Source organism: Natator depressus, chromosome 1 (assembly GCF_965152275.1).
Source record: "Natator depressus isolate rNatDep1 chromosome 1, rNatDep2.hap1, whole genome shotgun sequence".
NCBI classification, from domain to species: domain Eukaryota; kingdom Metazoa; phylum Chordata; order Testudines; family Cheloniidae; genus Natator; species Natator depressus.
Window position 1 is genome coordinate 209,531,760 of NC_134234.1, and position 21,431 is coordinate 209,553,190.

Sequence of the window (21,431 nt, forward strand, 5' to 3'; positions counted from 1 at the left end):
CTAAACCAAATATGCTAAAAAAACAAACGCAAAAGCACCAAAAAGCTACATTACACTCTATTAAAATATATATAAAAAAGCAAAATAACTCTAAAAATAAATCAAACACCTATCAATAAAAACAAAATAGCTATAATCAAAACCAGCATAAAATAACTCCCTAAAAAACTTAATAAAAAATAAAAAATAAAAAAACTTAAAAAAGCCAACACTCATCAAACATCAATTAATTACAACATAACAATGCAAAACTCATCAATCCCAATAAAAAAATCACTATATAAACAAAATACCTTGCCATAAAACTTTGGGTTCATCCTACCAAAACTTCCCCAAAGCATCATATCACAAACAACAAAACCCAGCTCCTCCCTACCCATAATCAACTTAGCTAGCCACTAAATTAATCCAAACTCTAAACTTTAATAACTATATTATCAACTAGCAAAACAATGTATATATGTATATAGTATAATTAAATACATATGCTAATTGTTATATCTTCAATAAATGCAGCATATTGCCTTTTCCCCTAAAAAAAATCCCATGTGCTTCTTATAAGCATAACAGTGTGTTGATGCTAAAGGGAGCAGAAGTAGGGTTTGAATTACTGGCAAAAACAGATCTTCTAACACCCGTGCCCAGTGCAGTGGCCTGAGTCCCACACGAGGGGGAGTGGGAGAAGCAGGCACTTAGAAAAAGAATGCATGCAGAGTGGGATTCATAATAGGCACCTAACTCCCATGAATTCAAGTAAACACCGTCTGGCTAGCAGGGCTGGCCTTTGAGTCTTGTGAAGCCCCAGGCTATGGGGACCGGCCAAACCCACCCCGCCTAACTTGGGATAACCCAGAAATGAAAAAGGTAATATCCGCATTTATGTTAAAAGCCAAGTTTCTGGCCTGGAAAGAATGAATTTACAGATAGGGCTGGGTGCTTGTCCCTGTTGTCTCCTACACATCAAAGGGTATTCATAGTCCACCAGTGTAGGCACGCTGTGCTGCGACCAAGTCCTGCAGTTGAGACCATGTGTTCGGGGAAGGGATTTTAGGGTTTTTCCCTCTCTGTCCCCCACTCAGCCCAGCTCCTCTCCCTCTCTGTCCTCCATCCAGTCCTGCTCCTCTCCCTCTCTGTCCCCCACTCAGCCCAGCTCTTCTCCCTCTCTACCCCCCCATGCAGCCCTGCTCCTCTCCCTCTCTGTCCCCATCCAGCTCTGTTCCTCTCCCTCTCTGTCCCCCACCCAGCCCAGCTATTCTCCCTCTGTCCCCCATCCAGCTCAGCTATTCTCCCTCTCTGTGCCCCATCTAGCCCTGCTCCTCTCCTCTCTGCCCCCCATCCAGCCCTGCTCCTCTCCTCTCTGCCCCCCATCCAGCCCTGCTCCTCTCCCTCTCTGTCCCCCATCCAGTCCTGCTACACCGTCTCTTTATCTGTCATCCAACCCTGCGTTCCCCACCCCCAGGTTTGTAGGGAGGGTGTTGCCATTTCAGCCTGGCTTGGGCAACCAGTGGCAGTGGCAGCTCATTCTCCTCCTCCCACTCTCCCTTCCCCTGCACCACATCTCCCTGCCAGCTGGTGTGCTGGGTTCTCATTTCAGTGTTGCTGCCAGTGGCAGGGACCAGCCTTCTGTAACCTTCTCAATGCGCCTCTGCTCCCCACCTCCCTGTCCCAGACTAGACCATGAACAGCCTCCCCACGGACAAGGAGAGCACCCTAGCTTGAGTTGGTATGAAGCATATGGGGGAGAGGGGGAACTGCCCCCCGATCCAAATGGAGCCCCTGGAAAAATATTCCTAATTTTGTTAACCTCTTGGTAACTTCATTAAAAGAGCCCAGTATTATGACTGTTACCACTTGAAGTCAGGCATGATTGGGAAAAGCTTCCAAGGAAGAAGAGAAATAGGATCTGTTTCCATTTTCCTCAGATATTTTTGATGGGGGAAGGGAGGAAGATCCACTTTGCCGGGGGAAAGAGGAAGAGCACTATGGGTATGTCTGCACTGCAATGTAAGCCCGTGCTTCAGCCCAGGCTCAAGACCAAACCCCCGTCTGTCTACACACAAATGTTTTGAACTCAGTCTCAGACCCAGGATCCTAGGACCCCACACAGGTGGAGAGTTCAAGCCCAAGTCCAGCCAGGACCCAGAATTCAAGCCTTATCATTTTGTCGTGTGGACACACCCATGCCAGATCCACCAAAGCTGTTTCACAATCTCATGTGCCATTGTCCTTTGTCCTCTCTATCCCACGAGCTTTTCTAATAAATGTTCAAAAACAAAGATTTTTATTTTATAAAGAAATCATACTACCAGCCTGCATCACATCATATAATGTGTATTTCAAATAATAAAAATAAACACATAAGGGACAACTGTGAAGTTGTATAGAAACACTATTTATTTCTCAGTACAGACATCTACATTCACAATTCACCTCCCCCCACCCACAATTCTAGTTTCCTAAGTGGTCATCTCATTCATAAGGTACAATTCATGGGAATCAATCCTCCTCCCCCTTACCTAATATACAGGAAGCATTGCACAAGCACATTCATAAAGCTACTGTTCTCCCTCTTCCATTGGCCCATGCAAATCCATGGTATGAGAGCACAGGGCATCCCTAATTTCTGTTGCCTGGGTGCATCCATCTCCAGCTGCAGTAGCTGCACTTCCTGGCTGGGAGTACTGGCTCAGCAGGATGTGTTGGTGGGCTGCTCAAACTACCTGTGATGCACAGGAATGGACAATCAAGTTATCTCACAGTGCATTGTGACGGGATGTACACCCGGAGTGAAGCCTGGAAGCTGTTGGAACCACTGTGCCCCCAAATCATTCAGCTGGGTTGGCCTCCCACATTGCTCTGCTGGTGACCCACAGCCAGCCCCTCCAGGCCCTGTTATCACCCAACATGACAGCAGGTGGCACCACACACCCAACTGAGTCACCTGAGTGCTTTACTTAAGCCACTCATGACTAACAATGGAGGCACTAGCCAATTTCACAGCTCCCCAGCTTTGCACCCCTACTGGAGTATAAATCCAGAATTATACTGTCTTGCACTGCACAGGGATCTGTATGGTGCAAGCTCATTAATTAGTCCGCTCCCCCCCCATCAATGTGGGGAAGATATGCACAAGCCTTTGTTAACAGAACTAAGATTCCCTAACACTTCCCTCAAAAACACACTGGTTAAGATAAAACATAAAACAGGTTTATTAACTACAGAAAGATAGATTTTAAGTGATTATAAGTGATAACAAACAGATCAAAGCAAGTTACCTAGAAAATCAAACAAAATCCAATCTAAGATTTACACAAATTAGATAGGATTTGAATCAGCAGGATTACAGATTCTTGAGGCACAGGCTGCATCTGCTTTGCAGTCTGGGTTCCCTTCCCCTATTCAAAGTCCTTTTTCTTCCAGAGGTTCTTCCAGGTGTTGAGTTGTGGAGAAATGAAGACAAGTGATGATGTCACTACCCATCTTTTATAGTTTCTTCCAGATTGCTGGAAAGTCTGTATATGTGACGTGGGGGTCCACCCCCATTGGCCAAACATTCTCCATGGTCTCTGTGCTCCTTCCGAGGAGGCTTCCTTATACAGAGTTCCTGAGCTAGTGGATTCTTCCCTTGATGGGTGTTGATGACAGCAATTAACACTGTCTGGCTACTCTATTGTTGTACCTGAAAGGCTGGTTTTGGGTGTTTCCAATCACACATCACACTTTAGTAATTCACACATAGCAAGATTTCATAACTTCACATATGATGATAGAACATACAATCCACTGAGATATTAATGTTTAGCAGATCAAGACTTTTAGAATGATACCTCACCAGGCATACTTTGTACAAAATGTATCATAATTACATCACCATGGTAAATATATGGTGCTTTGGGGTGCAGAATGTCATATGCACCACACATAAAGGGCTAGAATGGCCACATTTCAGAAGGGCGCTAGGAAAGCTGGGATATTGTTAGTTTGATTCAGGACTGTGTGCTGCAATACAGATGCTGGAGCCCCAGGTTGGGCCCCAGGTTTAAATATTCTCAGCCAGAGGTCAGTAATCAATGTAGATGCTCAAGACCTGGGTTCTCATACCCGAGGTTTGCTGACTCCAATTCCGCTAACCCTGGGCTTACGTTACAGTGTACACATGTTAAGTGGCTAAGGGCCACTGGCATCCATACAGACAATGTGAAAGAAACTATGGATATTGCTAAATATAAAAAGAAGACAGTATCATCAGACTTTCTATAAAAGGCTGTGTGAGGAAGATCTTGGTCAAACTAAGGTCCTCTACTGTACTGAATAGTATTTTATAATAGGATATGTGAGATCCTAAGACCAGAAAATGGGTGAAACAGCTGGTAGTCCCCAACATTTTTGGCTGGCAGTGAAAGGTAGCTCATCAATTTCCTTTAGCAGGCCTTACAGGGAGGGACAAGATATTGGCCAAAATTCTGCAAAGATTTTTCTGGCTGAATATTTATTAAGAAGGAGCTGAATGGTGTTAATCCTGCCCAGAATGTCAGATAGTGGACCAGAAACAATAAAAAACAGACAGCTGATTTCAATTCTAATTGTAGGTACACAATTTGAAAGGATTGCAATGACTCCATTAGAACAGAGTTACCAAATGAATCAGGTTTGCTGTAGCTCTGTAACAATGAAGTGAGCTGTAGCTCACGAAAGCTTATGCTCAAATAAATTGGCTAGTCTCTAAGGTGCCACAAGTACTCCTTTTCTTTTTGCAAATGAATCAATACATTTTAATTATTTGTGACTGTATGACTCAATATCCAGAGGCAGTCCCTTTACAGTGCTACTGCCATGAGAATTGCAGAGGAAGTGATGATACTCTTTAGTAAGGTGGACATCCATAGAATGTTCCTGACGGATCAGGGAACTAATTTCCAAGCATCCCTTTTACCATCTCTTAGGCATTAAAGCCATCTGAACTAGCCCTTATCCAAATGATCCCTAATCCACTGGTGGATGGGCTAGTGGAAAGGATGAATCAATCCCTGAAATGAACATTAAAAATCTATGCACAGTCCGTACCCAGACAGTGGGACTTTATCTTTCATTTGTTTATTAAAAAGCCACACAGGCTTCAATGTAATTCTCTCCATTCGAGTTTTATGGCTGATAGCCTAGTGATCCATAGACATGATCAAAGAAAGTTTGCAGGGATGAACCACTGACTTTTCCAATATTATTGATTACATTATAAACCTGAAGGACAACTTGCAGAGGTCTCCCACATAGCTGAAGAAAATCTAGAAGAGCAGGCACAAACAAGATGATATAATAAACAAGTTCAGGAATGGCAGCTTAGGGTGGGAAGTAAAGTTCTGTTATTGTTACCCACCACTACGAAAGATAAGCTGCTAGCTAAATGGCACGGTCTGTTTGTAGTATCAAGGCAGGTAGGAGTGACATATTGTGAAATCGAATTATCTGAAGAAAAGAGAAAAAACTTTCATATAAATATACTAAGACCCTGGATTGAAAGGAAAACAAGGAATTTAGCATTGACCATGCCCCCAGAATTAGGTAATAATGTATCAGAGGAGGCATATGCCAGAAAGTCATTTTCGTTGCCCTCCACTGGAGTCTCTCCAATCTGTCCACATCCCACTACAGAAGGGATGTGGACAAATTGGAGAGAATCCAGCGGAGGGCAATGAAAATGATTAGGGAGCTTCGGCACATGACTTACTGGGAGAGGCTGAGGGCACTGCGCTTATTTAGTCTGCAGAAGAGAAGCGTGCGGGGGGGATTTGATAGCAGCCTTCAACTACCTGAAGGGGGGTTTGTAATGATGCTGGTTCTGGCGGGATAAATTGGCGGGATAAATTCAGGATAAATTGCTTAAAGCAGGGCTGTTACAGCCCAAGGCTGGGGTTTCTATGCACACCAAGGCAAACCAAACCAGCCAGACAGAGAGGACTTTGGTTTTACCCCACTGACTAACCACAAGTCACACAAGCAATTCCCTTAGACACTCCAGTTTCCCAGTATCATCACCAGTGCCACTTGTTATGGGGACAAATGGTTATGATAACCAGTACCCCAGTAAAAGAAAAAAGGTGTCTCGATCCCAAAGGACCAAGCCCCAGACCCAGGTCAATATACAAATCCGATCTTACCCACAAATCACGCTGTCGACAATCCTTTAGAATCTAAAATCTAAAGGTTTATTCATAAAAGGAAAAAGATATAGATGAGAGCTAGAATTGGTTAAATGGAATCAATTACATTCAGTAATGGCAAAGTTCTTGGTTCAGGCTTGCAGCAGTGATGGAATAAACTGCAGGTTCAAATCAAGTCTCTGGAGAACATCCACAGCTGGGATGGGTCATTCAGTCCTTTGTTCAATGCTTCAGCGTAGCAAAGTTCCTCCAGAGGTATGAAGCAGGATTGAAGACAAGATGGAGGAGCTGCAGCAGCTTTTTATATTCTCTTGCCATGTGATCTTTCTTTCTTTGTTCCAGAGACAAGCTGTCCATCACATGGCATGGAAAAACCTCAGAGTTCTCTCCATAGGCAGGTCCCTTCATACCTTGCTGAGTCGCAAGGCGTGTCTGCCTTCTCTCAGTGGGTCAATTGTATAGCTGATGGTCCTTAATGGGCCATCAAGCAGGCTAGGCAGAGCTGACACCAACTTGTCTGGGATGTCACCCAGAAGCATAGCATAAGTTTGAAATACAGACAGTATATAGCCAATACTTATATCTTTAAATACAAAAATGATACATGCAAACAGATAGCATAATCGTAACCAGCAAACCATAATCTTGTCTTAGACACCTTATTTGACCCCCTTTATACAAGATTTGGTGCCACTACAGGACCTTGGTTGCAACCATGTTCTATATGGTTCCAGTTCAAGTCAATAACGTGACAGGATTCCAAAGAGGATGGAGCTAGGTTGTTCTCAGTGGTGGCAGAACAAGAAGCACTGGTCTCAAGTTGCAGTGGGGGAGGTCTAGGTTGGATATTAGAAAACATTATTTCACTAGGAGCGTGCTGAAGCACTGGAATCGGAGGTGGTAGAATCTCCACCCTTAGAGGTTTTTAAGGTCAGACTTGACAAAGCCCTGGCTGGGATGATTTAGTTGGGGATTGGTCCTGCTTTGAGCAGGGGGTTGGACTAGATGACCTCCTGAGGTCCCTTCCAACCCTGATATTCTATGGTTCTATGAAAGAAAGGTATATGAGTGCAGAAGATTATCCAAAGGGGCAGAAGAGTAACAGCTGAACAACATGTGGATTTGAGCCATCTATCAATAAGTTCTGGCATGTAAATGCTAAAATACTATTCATTTGGATCTACCAGTACATCATTAACTAACCACCTTCCACTAACTGAGTTAAACACAATGAGGGATAAGAATGTGCATTACTAGATGGTATATAGCCCTACAATTATATCAGTTTGAGATAAAACATAAAGTCTATGGAGAGATGCAAATAGAAACAGTAATTCCCCCTAGGAAGGGAGGGGTATGTGCAAAGTGGTCTGGTGCTTTACAGGGTGTATGCATTATTAGGGGAGGTTTCATTACTCTATAAAACTCACATTGCATGTAGGATGGTTAAATTAGTGAATGTGATACAAATACAGTACGAAAGATCACGTTGTCTTTTTTTTCTTTCTTCCCTTTGCTCCACTGCAACATTTTTCTGTTCAAATTCCTTTCTCACTTTCTTTTGGAAATCAAATGAGCACTAGGGAGTGATGACATGTGGGAATCAGTTGGGTTGCCTTAACAATTGGCCAGAAAAGACAGGGGCTAATTACACTGGTTTAATCCTGAATGATTAGGTGGGGCTTGCTGAGGAAAGCAGAGTCTGAGGCCTATCAGGATAAGAGAAGGGCCAGATAAAAACAGCTCTCCTGAGTCTACATGGGGGCAATTCAAATGCTGGAAGTTGTTGGCCTCCAGAATCTGAATGCTGGATCAGTTAAGCTTCAGATTCAGGGGCTACATCTCAGAGGATGCAGGCTGAAAAATGTGGTCTTGGGAAATCTGAATTTTGACTTCGGGTTTTGTGTTTGGAATATTTTTCTGCATATTCTTTCCTAGCCCAGGGTAGGGCAAATAAGTGATAACAAATTTTCCCTCGGAGAAAGCACCTGTGACTTTTGTCGTATGAAAGCCAAACCCACCATCTGAGTTATAGAGTTTAGAACCAGAAGAAACCACCTGTTCATCTAGTCCAGGGGTTCCCAAACTTAGTTCACGGCTTGTTCCAAGTAAGCCCCTGGCGGGCCGTAAGACGCTTTGTTTACCTGAGTGTCCACAGGTACGGCTGCTCGCAGCTCCCAGTGGCCGTGGTTCACCATTCCCGGTCAATGGGAGCTGCGTGAAGCGGTGGCCCGGTTCGCGCCTTTTCCCGCAGCTCCCATTGGCCGGGAATGGTGAACCGCGGCCACTGGCAGATGCGAATGGTCGTACCTGTGGACACTCAGGTAAACAAAGGGTTTCACGGCCCACCAGGGGCTTAGCCTGAACAAGCCATGAACCAAGTTTGGGAACCCCTGATCTAGTCTGACCTCATGTATATCACAGGCTGCCAGCACCCACTCACTAAACCCAACAACCAAAATGAGACCAAAGTATTGCAGCCCAGTATAGAGGCATCCCTGTGACAAGACTAATCAAGTCACCTCTCAAACTTCTTTCTGACAAGCTAAACCAGATGGATCTCTTTAAGTGTCCCATTATAAGGCATTTTCTCCAGCCCCCAAATCATTATAGTGGCTCTTTTCTGTACCCTCTCCAGTTTTTCAACATCCTTTAAAATATGTGAACACAAGAACTGCCATATACAAAGGTAAAATCAACTCCCTACTCCTACTTACTACCCATTATTTACCACTTTGCCAATCATTGTGTCATCTCCAAATATTATCAGTAGTGACTTATATAGCTACTTCCAGATCATTGCTGATCAGCACAGTATGAGTGCAGAAGCCCACTACAAACACACCATTCAATCATGATTCCTCATTAACAGCCACTTTTGGAGATCATAATCCATGTAATGTGCTTTATTATTACAGTAACTCCTCACTTAAAGTCGTCCTGGTTAACATTGTTTCATTATTAGGTTGCTGATCTATTAGAGAACATATTCGTTTAAAGTCACACTCGTTTAAGGTTGTTTGGCTCACCCCACTCCACCCGTCTACCCAGCGCTCCTGCTAGGGAGCAGGGTCGGGGTGTGGGGGCTTGCTCCGTTCTGCCCACCTGGCATTCCAGCTGGGGAGTGGGCAAGCCCTCGACCCCACTCCCTGGCAGAAGTGTCAGACCCCACGCCAAGCCCCCGTGCCCCGACCCCACTATGCCCCGCCTCAACCAAGCTTCACAATCATCATTGGTGAGTACAATATTAAATAGTTTGTTTAAAATTATTTAAAACTTATACTGTATATGTATATAATGTCTTTTGTCTGGCAAAAAAAATTTCCCTGGACCCTAACCCACCCCCATTTACATGAATTCTTATGGGGAAATTGGATTCGCTTAACATTGTTTCGCTTAAAGTAGCATTTTTCAGGAACATAACTACAATGTTAAGCGAGGAGTTACTGTATTGTATAGTGCTTATTTTTAATCAGAATGATGTATAGTACTAAATCAAACACCTTACAAAAGTCTAAGTATCTTACATTTACAGTTACTTGTATCAACCTGTGACACTGAGTCCAAAAGCAGGCTACATAACCCAAATTCAACCTTTAGAGACGTATTAAAAAGTATGTAAATGGTAATTAGGGCCATTCCGTATTAGATAAACTTGAGCTTTGAAATGTAGACTTGTATGGATAGAGAATTAGAAAATGTTTACCAGTATCTTGTTAGAGGTTAACAATGTAACCAAATGGTTCCTGTCTGTCACTATGTTCTGTTAATTCAGAGATCAAAAGGAAATGCTAACATTTAGATGAACCGTGAATGTAACAATATCATTGTCTTTATTTCTCTTGGAAGTTTGTAGTAAGCTACTGTCAAGGTTCCTTCCCCACGCTGAACTCTAGGGTACAGATGTGGGGACCTGCATGAAAACGTCCTAAGCTTACTTTTACCAGCTTAGGTTAAAACTTCCCCAAGGTACAAACTATTTTACCCTTTGCCCTTGGACTTCCACTGCCACCACCAAACTTTAACTGGGTTCCTGAGAAAACGTAGTCTGGAAACGTCTTTCCCCCCCAAATCCTCCCAACCCTTGCACCCCACTTCCTGGGGAAGGTTTGGTAAAAATCCTCACCAATTTGCATAGGTGACCACCGACCCAAACCCTTGGATCTTAGAACAATGAAAAAACATTCAGTTTCCTTACAAGAAGACTTTTAATAGAAGTAAAAAAGAATCACCTCTGTAAAATCAGGATGGTAAATACCTTACAGGGTAATTAGATTCAAAACATAGAGAATCCCTCTAGGCAAAACCTTAAGTTACAAAAAAGACACACAGACAGGAATATTCATTCTATTCAGCACAGCTATTTTCTCAGCCATTTAAAGAAATCATAATCTAACGCATCTCTAGCTAGATTACTTACTAAGTTCTAAGACTCCATTCCTGTTCTGTCCCCGGCAAAAGCATCACACAGACGGACACAGACCCTTTGTTTTTCTCCCTCCTCCCAGCTTTTGAAAGTATCTTGTCTCCTCATTGGTCATTTTGGTCAGGTGCCAGCGAGGTTACCTTTAGCTTCTTAACCCTTTACAGGTGAGAGGATTTTTCCTCTGGCCAGGAGGGATTTTAAAGGGGTTTACCCTTCCCTTTATATTTATGACAGCTACCTGTAACTGGGGGGAGATGGGCAGTTGCCTTATTCTAATCCATGCAGCTAATTACTGGTGGTGCTTAGGAAATAGAGGTCTTCCTTCAAAGCCACGATGATTGCCTATTGTTCACCGGAGGACTGCATGCTGTTAAGAGGCTGCCAGAAAACTATAAAAAGAACTCCAGGGCCCTGATACTGTTATCTCAGATCTCCTTAAGCTTCTTCAGGGGAAGTTTGAGTCACAAGACTGAGGTCTCCAGTCTTGGATCACCCTGATATTGGACCTTGGCCTATAACATATTAAACTAATTCTGACAGGTTTCAGAGTAGCAGCCGTGTTAGTCTGTATCCTCAAAAAGAAAAGGAGTACTTGTGGCACTTGTGTTTTCCATTGCATGCATCCGATGAAGTGAGCTGTAGCTCACAAAAGCTTATGCTCAAATAAATTTGTTAGTCTCTAAGGTGCCACAAGTACTCCTTTTTTTTAAACTAATTCCGTTTCAACTAAACTAATTCCTTTCAACTCTAAAGCTCACCATCTCTACTACGAAACTGACCTAAGAACTTTATTCATATCTGTATATATAATGATCTTTTAACCAATACTCTCTCTTTTTTTAAAAATAAATTTTAGTTTAGTTAATAAGAATTGGCTGTAAGCATGTATTTGGATAAGATCTGAAATATTCATTGACCTGGAGGGTAATGTGTCTGATTCGTTGGGATTGGTACAACTTTTTATATGATAAACAAGATTTTCAGTAATCCCCTCATCATATTTGACTTGGCTGTCTGGGTGGGAGCCCAAGTCTGGGTTGCTTTAAGCGAACAGTATTTATGGTTTCTGGGTAACCAGTAGGTATTGTAGAAGCTGTTTTGTTGCTGGCTTGGTGAATCTAATTATTAGAAATAACCACCAATTTTCGGAATTGTCTGTCCCATTCTTTGCAGTTTTCCCTGATTAAGCAATCTCACTGTGGCCCCCCTGGAATCCCAGTCACGCAACCATTCTAGTAATCTCATCAGCGTTGTGGGAATTTCCCCAGTATTCCAAGATTTCTTAAAAATGAACATCAGCAGGCTAGAAATCTTCTCAGCCTGCTCTTGGGTGCAAGTTATCTGGCCCTGCTGATTTTAAAATGTTTATCCCCAGTAAATAGTATAACATCCTCTTTAGTTACTAATGGACTAGAAGGTATTTCATCATCCTCATGTGATATGACTAAAATATCTTGCTTTTTTTCAATATACAACAAAATTATTTATTGAACACTCCTGCCTTTTTTGTATCATTATGAACAATTTTACCATCTCCAATGAAATATTTTGAAACAGAGATTACAGAATATTTTAGAAAAAACATTGGGACTTGTTTGTGAAAGATTCACAAGCATAAACCACTGCTATTTGCCAAATATTATATTTGTTGAATACTATTTGACCAGCTCCATTCATAATAATGATGGGGACGTGGCTCAGTGCTCTCTCTGGTAATTCTGTCCTGATTGTGTTTGAAGGTGGAGCTGCTGATCTCAGGCTGTTCAATGGAAGCAACCCATGTGTTGGGAGAGTGGAGATTGAACGTAATGGTCAGTGGATGAAGCTGTGTTTTACTGCTTCCCATGCTGCAGAAATTTGCCAACATTTGAGATGTGGAGAGGCATTTGGTGTCCATAATGCTGCGCATTTTGGAGAAGATTCCAGACCATACTTGATGGTAGGAGATGTATGTTATCTATCAACAATCTGGGACTGCAGACTGGAAAATCTGAATACAGAGTCAACATGCTCTCATCCTTTCTATACTGGAGTGACCTGCTTTGGTAAGAAATCACCCATCCTGCTACTTGGCATTAGAGAAAAGGGATTAAATCCAGAGCTTGTTTCATTCCTGCAAACTAATGTAGAAGTGGGTAAATATGATCAAATCCTAAAAACTATGCTGGAGTAACCTGTGTAGGTAAAAAGAAAAGGAGTACTTGTGGCACCTTAGAGACTAACCAATTTATTTGAGCATAAGCTTTCGTGAGCTACAGCTCACTTCTCATGAAAGCTTATGCTCAAATAAATTGGTTAGTCTCTAAGGTGCACAAGTACTCCTTTTCTTTTTGCGAATACAGACTAACACGGCTGTTACTCTGAAACCTGTGTAGGTAAGAAACCAGACATCCTGCCACTTGTATATTTCTAGCCCACAATAATTTCTTCCTGGAAATGACAGGTTTATTTGGATTCTGGAAAAAGGTGAGCCTAGGCACACCCAAAACTAAATGTTGGACCCCTTGCTTGAGGGGAGGGACCTCAAGGCCCAAAACACAACTGAGTCTGTGGGATAACAAATGCAAAAACAAGAAGGGAGTATGGGTGCTGGAAGGTACAGGACTGACTGGAGCAGTAAGGGATTAAACTCCACCTCACCTACCTTGTATCACCTAGAAAGACATTGGAAGATTTGCTCAAATATGTGTGTTCAACTTTGAATTCATGTGTATGAACTAATATGGCCAATAGTCTCCAGACAATCTATCCTGGGCCTTAGTGACCTCGCTGTGTAGGAGTAGGAGAGGTAGTATATAGCTGCTGCAATTATACGTTCTATAGAAAAGCCTACACTAGGCTAGAATAGACAGATAGAGTTAGGTTGGGAGTCAAATTCACAAATTTACCTCAATTCTCTAATAACTAATAATTCTCTTACCTCCACAATGGATCACATACTCCACCCACCTCCCAGCCCCAGGATCCTAACATCTTTTATTGGACCAACTTCAGTTGATGGAAGATACAAGCTTTTGTGCTTCACAGAGGTCTTCACCAGGTCTGGGGAAGGTCACCAGAGTGTCTGGTTAGATTTCTGAATATTCCTGAAGGTGGCGATGCTAAGGAGATATGATTGAATCAATATGCAAATAATTCACCAACTTCATTTTTTAGTATTTGATCAGCTGTAGATAGTGCTTTGTTACTGTCCTGAAGATATTCCTCCATTATTCAGAAGGACTTAGCTTCAACAGAATGCTCATGTAGCTGGTGGAAAGCACAGACAAGACCCGTGGCCCTGTGCTAGTTTTGTCATCATCATCTCCTCTTCCTCTTTGAAAATGTATTTCTTTCTTATCGGTAATATTACCATAGTGCATAGGAGCCCCAGTCATGCACCAGGACCCTACCGTGCTTCATCTGTACCGATACAGAAAAAGAGATGGTCCCTGCCTCAAAGAGCTTACAGTCAAAGGGTGTATCTACACTACAAGCACTACATCAGCACAGCTATGATGCTGCAGGTGTGCTGTTGGAGCACCACAGTGTAGATGCTTCCTACAGTGAAGGAGGCTTTTCCATCGATTTAGTTAATCTAACTTTCATTCTTACATCAATTTAGCCACATCTACAACAGGGATTAGGTTGGCATAGCTATGGTGAACAGGGGTGTGAATTTTTCACATCCTGAGTGATGTAGCTATATTGATCTAAATTTTAAGTGTAGACCAGGCCTAAGTAATTCTATCCTAGTGAATTCTCCTCCCTTGAGGTATCTTCAGTTCCAGTAGTCATAAAACTTTTGAATCTATTCCCTTATCTACTTCCTGTAAGAAACGAAAAAGTGTGTGGAACTGGGTAGAGCCCCTTCCCCTTTCTCCCTTTCCCCCTCCTTGCTACTCTGTGCAAACTTGACTGGCTGTGTGCAGGGCGTGCCATTCTAAAAGAAGGACACAGAATTAACTATGAACCACTTGGGAGGGTTTGAGTCAATGAGGGGACAGGGAACAAGCTGTAACAATGCTGCCTCTGGCGGGACATAACTGAGAGTATCAATTCAGGACAAATTGCTTAGAGCAGGGCAAATACAGCCCAAGGCTGGGTTTCTTTTATTACTGAGGCACACCAAATCAGCCAAACAGAGAAGACTTTGGTCTAACCCCTCTGGCTGACCTTAAGTTATAGAAGCTATTCCCTCAGACACTCCAGTTTCCCAGTATCACCACCAGTGCCACTTGTTATGCGGACAAATGGTTATGAAAACCAATACCCCAGTAAAAGGAAAAAGGTTTTCTTAATCCCAAAGGACAAAGCCCCAGACCCAGGTCAATATACAAGTCAGATCTTACCCACAAATCACGCTGTTGCCAATCCTTTAGAATCTAAAATCTAAAGGTTTATTCATAAAAGAAATAAATATAAATAAGAGTTAATATAGGTTAAATAGAATCAATTACATACAGTAATGGCAAAGTTCTTGGTTCAGGCTTGTAGCAGTGATGGAATAAACTGCAGGTTCAAGTCAAGTCTCTGGAGTACATCCACAGCTCGGATGGGCAGTACAGACCGCTCCCTGATTTACGCAAGACCCGACTTACGCAAATCCGCTCTTACAGAAAAAGTTCCATAAACTAGAAATAGGAGGGGTTTTTTTTTTTGCTTAATGATCAGGTATACGTTTCCGACTTATGCAAAATTTGAGTTACATGGAACAGAACGATTGTGTAAGTCGGGGAGCGTCTGTACTTTGTTCAGAGCTTCAGTTTGTTGCAAGGTTCCTCCAGAAGTAAGAAGCAGGATTGAAGACAAAATGGAGGGATTTCCAGGGCCTTTTATATTCTTTCTCTTGTGGGCGGAAACCCCTTTTTTCTCTTGTGCAAAATCACAGCAACAACATGGAGTTTGTAGCCACATGGGCAAGTCACATGTCCATGCATGACTCAGTTCTTTTACAGGGAGATCAGCCATTGCTCACATGCTACCTTGAACATCCCAGGAAGACTTTTCATGTGGATTGGAGTCTCCTGAGGTCCATTGTCACTTAAGTGTTTTTTGATAGGGAACTTAATCTGCAAATTCCTTTCTCAAGAAACTGACCAAATGTTTCACTAATGCTACACATTGAGATACAAGTACATAGCCAATATTCATAAACTTCGACTACAAAAATGATACACACATACAGATAGCATAATCATAACCAGCAAATCATAACCTTTTCATAGACACCTCACACAACAACCTTTGTACAATATTGCTGCAAATCATAGAATCATAGAATATTAGGGTTGGAAGAGACCTCAGGAGGTCATCTAGTCCAATCCCCTGCTCAAAGCAGGACCGACACCAACTAAATCATCCCAGCCAGGGCTTTGTCAAGCTGGACCTTAAAAACCTCTGAGGATGGAGATTCCACCACCTCCCTAGGTAACCCATTCCAGTGCTTCACCACCCTCCTAGTGAAATGGGGTTTCCTAATATCCAACTTAGACCTCCCCCACTGCAACCATTGCTTCTTGTTCTGTCATCTGTCACCACTGAGAACAGCCTAGCTCCATCCTCTTTGGAATCCCCCTTCAGGTAGTTGAAGGCTGCTATCAAATCCCCTTCACTCTTCTCTTCTGCAGACAAAATAACCCCAGTTCCCTCAGCCTCTCCTCATAATTCATGTCCCCAAGCCCCCAAATCATTTTCGTTGCCCTCCGCTGCACTCATCATTTGGCTTAAAGTAGCATTTTTCAGGAACATAACTACAATGTTAAGCGAGGAGTTACAGTATTATATTCTTCAAATACTATTTGACTAGCTCCATTAGTAATAATAATGGGGATGTGGCTCAGTGTTCTCTCCAATAACTCTGTCCTGATTCTACTTGAAGGTGGAACTACTGATCTGAAGTTGGTCAACGGAAGCAACCCATGTGCTGGGAGAGCGATGATTAAGATTGGTGAACTGAGCGCCATTCTGTGTTCTACTGTCTCACCTATGAAACATGCTGCAGTAGCTTGCAAACACTTGGGATGTGGTTCTGCAGTTAGTGTCCATAGTGCTGCCCACTTTGGAGAAGATTCCACACCATACTTGGTGGTAGGAGATGTTTGTCATGGGAGTGAGTCAACAATCTGGGACTGCAGTTTTGTAACCCGGAATGTAAACTCAACATGCTCTCATCCTTTCCATGCTGGAGTGACCTGCTCAGGTAAGAAATCAGCCATCCTTCTACTTATCATGTGAGAAAAGGGATTGAATCCAGAGTTTGTTCCATTCCCACAAGCTAATGTAGAAGTGGGTAAATATGATCAAATCCTGAAATTATTACTCTCACATTATAGTGAGCAAATCCCCATGTAATTCCCAACCCAGATATCTTTAGAGTTCCCTTTATTAACCTCACTGCAGTTGTCTCAATGCCACATTTTCCATTTTCCTTTCATGGGTTTCAAATTTATTTTGTATATCCAAACTAGGGAAAGTATTGGTATTTAATAAGCTATTCTATGTACATATTTAAACTGCGCCTATCGCCATGGCATTGGAGTGCCTACCTGGAAAGCCCATAAAATCCTGTTGAATAATAATGTTTTCAAAGGAAACAGACCCATACTTTTCTCTATGCAGCCATTTGAGAGCTTAGAAAGTATCAGACAATAGGAACTTTTAGTGGCAGAGAGTAGCCAGATCCAATTACAGCATCATGCAAGGCATTTCCCACTAGAGTCTTCTCTAACCTCATGTCACGCATCTAATGGTAGATCTGTTATCTCCCACAGTGTTTATTCAACTGCATGATCACTCAGGCTTTTAGAAAATTATTCCCAACCACCAGAGTGAAATTTAGAGCCTGATTCTTCACTGTTGGGTATGTTGTGCATGAATATAAAATGCTACCAAACTGGAAATCACTCTGTCAGACTGGAGATGGACAGGAAGAGAGATACCCAGGGGTGTTTGCCCTTCACTTATATAGTTCAGTCCCCCTCATAAAATTCTGTCCAGCTGAGCAGAAGGAGACATGGAATCTAGTGAGGAAAGATGCTTCATGTTGTTTTTTTCACCTGTGTGTTCTGAGATGCAGATTTTCTTTGTCTCCTTTATTTTCTCCCCTGCTGTCTGAGGACTCTGTTTACAGAGTATATGTAAACTGAGGTAACTGCACATCCCTTTGTTTAAGACCTGCTTGACCAGTTCTGCCTAATCAGACCACAAGAATTTGAACATGTCCCTTTAACATCATACAGGGGAATTTCATAACTTCACACATAATGATGCTACACACATTTTACCCATGATATTATTGCCCAGTGAGTTATTAGTTTCCAAATGGCATATTTTATACAAAGATTATTACAGTAGTGTGCAGGGTGTGATTACAGGGGTGCATTTGGCCACAGTTTCCTTGCCCCCCAGTCCACAGTGTGTCTGCATAGTCTCATTCCTTATAGCATTCTCTGATTTATCAGTATCTATCATAAAATGGAGTGATCAGAATTCACCAAATTCCTGTTGTGGTTGTGCAAGGGCTGAGTAAAATTGCATAATTGCATCTAGTATGGGAAGGGTCTCCTGTGCACATACACCTTCCACTGGACATAGACATATTGCGTTACCTAGGGAGGTGGTGGAATCTCCTTCCTTAGAAATTTTTAAGGTCAGGCTTGACAAAGCCCTGGCTGGGATGATTTAGCTGGGGATTGGTCCTGCTTTGAGCAGGGGGTTGGACTAGATGACCTCCTGAGGTCCCTTCCAACCCTGATATTCTATGATTCTATGATATTCTTTGAGTACACAGTGTGACAGACAAAGGCATTGGCACCTGATGTTGTACTAACACAGGTGCCCTCTCTCCTTGGGTATGGCCTTTTCTCTCCCTGGCACTTACTATTGTTATGCTTATAAGAAGCACACGAGATCTTTTTCAGGGGAAAAGGCAATATGCCACATTTATTGAAGATACAACAATTAGCATATGCATTCAATCACACGCGCACACACTGTCCCGCCAGTCAATGTTATAGTTACCAGTCCAGAGTCCGGCGCAATCTAGTGGCCAGGTAGGTAGGAGCTGGGTTCTGTCAGTTGCGACACGATGCTCTGGGGAAGTCTTGGCAGGACAAATCCAAAGTTTCATGGCAAGACACCCTGTTTATATAATGATTTTTCTCATTGGGACCAATGATTTTTGAATGATTATGCTCTAATCAATTGTTGTTTGATGAGTGCTTGTTTTTTTAATTTCTTTTTTTTTAATTATTTTATTATTTTGTCTTTTTATTAAGTTTTTTAGGGAGTTATTTCATGCTGGTTTTGATTACAGCTATTTTGTTCCCGCTGATAGGTGCTTGTTTTATTTTATTTTTTTATTTGCTTGTTCACAGGAGACAATCAAGTAAATAGAACAAACCCCAGCAAAGGAAGGACACATAAAAAATAACAGCATAGCAGTGGTGGTAACTTTACTGTGAACAGGAAACTAGGCTCAAGGGAAGGAAAAGGTTAAGGTTAACTAATCTATATATAACGGTAACGTACCCATCAATGCCATGCCAAGAGACCTAGACCATTGTGATATTAGAGTTAACTCAACCATTCACCACCCCTATTCTACAGCTAATTTTCATGCAACAATTTAATTGGTTGTAATGAGTCAGTGATACAAGAGGGACAGCACAGATCATGAGGTCCTTGGCCCAAATGCCACTCTTCTTCAAAGTTTGATTTGCCACCCATACAACTCACCACAAACTCCCCAAGGCAACTGACACACCCAAACAAATCAACATAGCTTTCCCAGAACAACACAACCCACACACAAATCAACACAACCACTCACAGAACACACAATAACATCAAACACACACAGCTCCTCACCTTAGCCCACACCCCTCATTCACCACCTGCACAAATCAGTAGAAAACTCCCAGCACAACATACATACTCACCCACCCTCATTCATACTTACCATAAAACCAGTAACTTGAGTGGCAAAATTGCTGGTCATCTCTTGTAATAAGTAAGCCTATTCTCCAGAATTTAACACTCATAAATTCTTCCAAACCCCAGCTGTCTGCCTGGCACCTTACCAAGGCAGACAGTATGGCTGAGTTTGTGTATCCTGGTATAGTGTGTTCACCGCTGCAGCATTGGCCAGCTTACACAAAAGTCCCCTTAGCTTTTCTCCATCCCCGAAAGGGGCAGGATCATGTTCTGGATCCAACCAGGCTTGCTATTCCCTGGTCCGAAATCCTCCTAAGGTCTCAGTTGGCTATCGGTAGCGAGTCCCAGATAGGATCTCTCTCTCCAAATGCTGGTGCTGCCTGGTCCATGCAGCTAGAGTCTAAGAGCATGAATCTCTGAGTGGTGCTGTCTCTCTTCCAGCTTCCAAACTAAAACTCACTGTGTAAAATCAGTCTGTCTTGTCGCTGAGAGCTGTGCAGCTCTGGCTTGTCATACGTTCAGTGGACTGCTCATCTAGATCCCCCATGCAGAAGCCTCCCTGTTGGCCTTGGACAAGGTTTTTAGTTCCTTCTGTCCCCACCCCTAACTCCAAGCAGGCTGGAAATGGGGTCAGGAGGCTCTAGTAGCCATTATAGCTGTAGTCCTTTAGGATAAGGCCCTCTAGAGGCTGAATCCTGAACTCCAAGGGCTGGCAACCGTAGGTGGGGGTTACACACAAATAAAAGCCTGCAGGACTCTGTGGAACACATGAGGAAAAATAAATAAAATCTAAGGAAGGAGGAGCTGCCAGTGGTGCAGCTAGGTGAGCAGGAGGCTGGCAGCTCAGTGCTCTCCTGGCCTGGCTGGACCCTTTGTACAGCTCATGCTCTAAAGCCAGACATGGGCAAAGGATGAGCTGGTGCGGATCCCAGAAAGGGAAACAGGTGAGATGGATGGAAGAGGGGATTCAGGCTCCAGCAGCTCTGGTAGGACAGGCTCGGATTCCAAAACATGACCTCTGCGCCTGCTAGAGCTGTAGGCGAGAGGTGGGACCAAAAATATCATTTTCTCCTCACAGCTGCAGTGGTACCAACTCTGACCATTTTGTTTTGTGTCATACTTTCAAAAGGAAGTTTCTAGCCTTTGTGGGTGGGTTGAAAAGTTTGAACAAGTGACCCCTAAAGGCTCAGAAACCCGAAGGCAAAGCAGAAAACCCCCCTTGTTCTATTTCTAAAATCTCTGTGCCTTTCACTACATGTCCCTCTGCACACACTGTGGCCTCTGGGATCTCATCTACAAGGGCCCTGCCCTCTTCACATTTAGTCCCTCTTATAGCCCAGAGTTGCCCACTCTTGCAATTTTTTCACAAGTGACACAACTGTGGCTGGTCTGGGACTCAGTCCTATGATGAGGCAAGAAGCTCCATCCTGAGTTCTCTGATTGGCCGGCTGCCTTACTTGCCCGCCTCCTGGGATAAAACAACCCCAGTCATAACTGTTTCCGGCAGAGCTCTCTTCCTCCCCCTTTCCCTTCAGCAACCTGAAGCCATTTTCATTGGAGGGTGGGGGAGCAAAGAGCCATCAGCTCAGGGTGGCTCTTCACCCCCGTTTCCCCCCCTTCCTGTGAGCAACAGGCTTCGCCCCTCCCCAGTGGTGGATTAATGATTTTGCTGCCCCTAGGCCCAGAAATAATTGCCGCCCCCACCCCAGCTCGCCTCCGCTCCACCTCTGCCTCCTCCCCTGAGCGCGCTGCCAGGTCCTGCTTCTCCCCGCTCCCTGCCAGTGCTTGTGCATGAAACGGGTTCGCAAAGGAGAGGAGGCGGGGCTGGGGTGGGGATTTGGGGAAGGGGACCAATAGGGGCAGGGAGGAGTTGGGGCGGGGCCGGGGGCAGAGGGTACAAACCGGCACTGGGGGAAGCAGCCTCTGGCTGC

General features: G+C 43.3%; 1 protein-coding gene across 1 annotated transcript in view; it reads left to right on the forward strand.

Annotated features, from left to right (window-relative positions):
* The first annotated feature begins 16,500 nt into the window (after nt 1-16,500).
* The window catches only part of LOC141984748 (scavenger receptor cysteine-rich type 1 protein M130-like), a 32,982-nt gene continuing 28,051 nt past the window's right edge, over nt 16,501-21,431 (forward strand). Inside the window, exon 1 of the mRNA XM_074948132.1 lies at nt 16,501-16,765. Within this exon, the coding sequence (XP_074804233.1) occupies nt 16,501-16,765 (265 nt within the window). The remainder of the gene's footprint in view (nt 16,766-21,431) is intronic.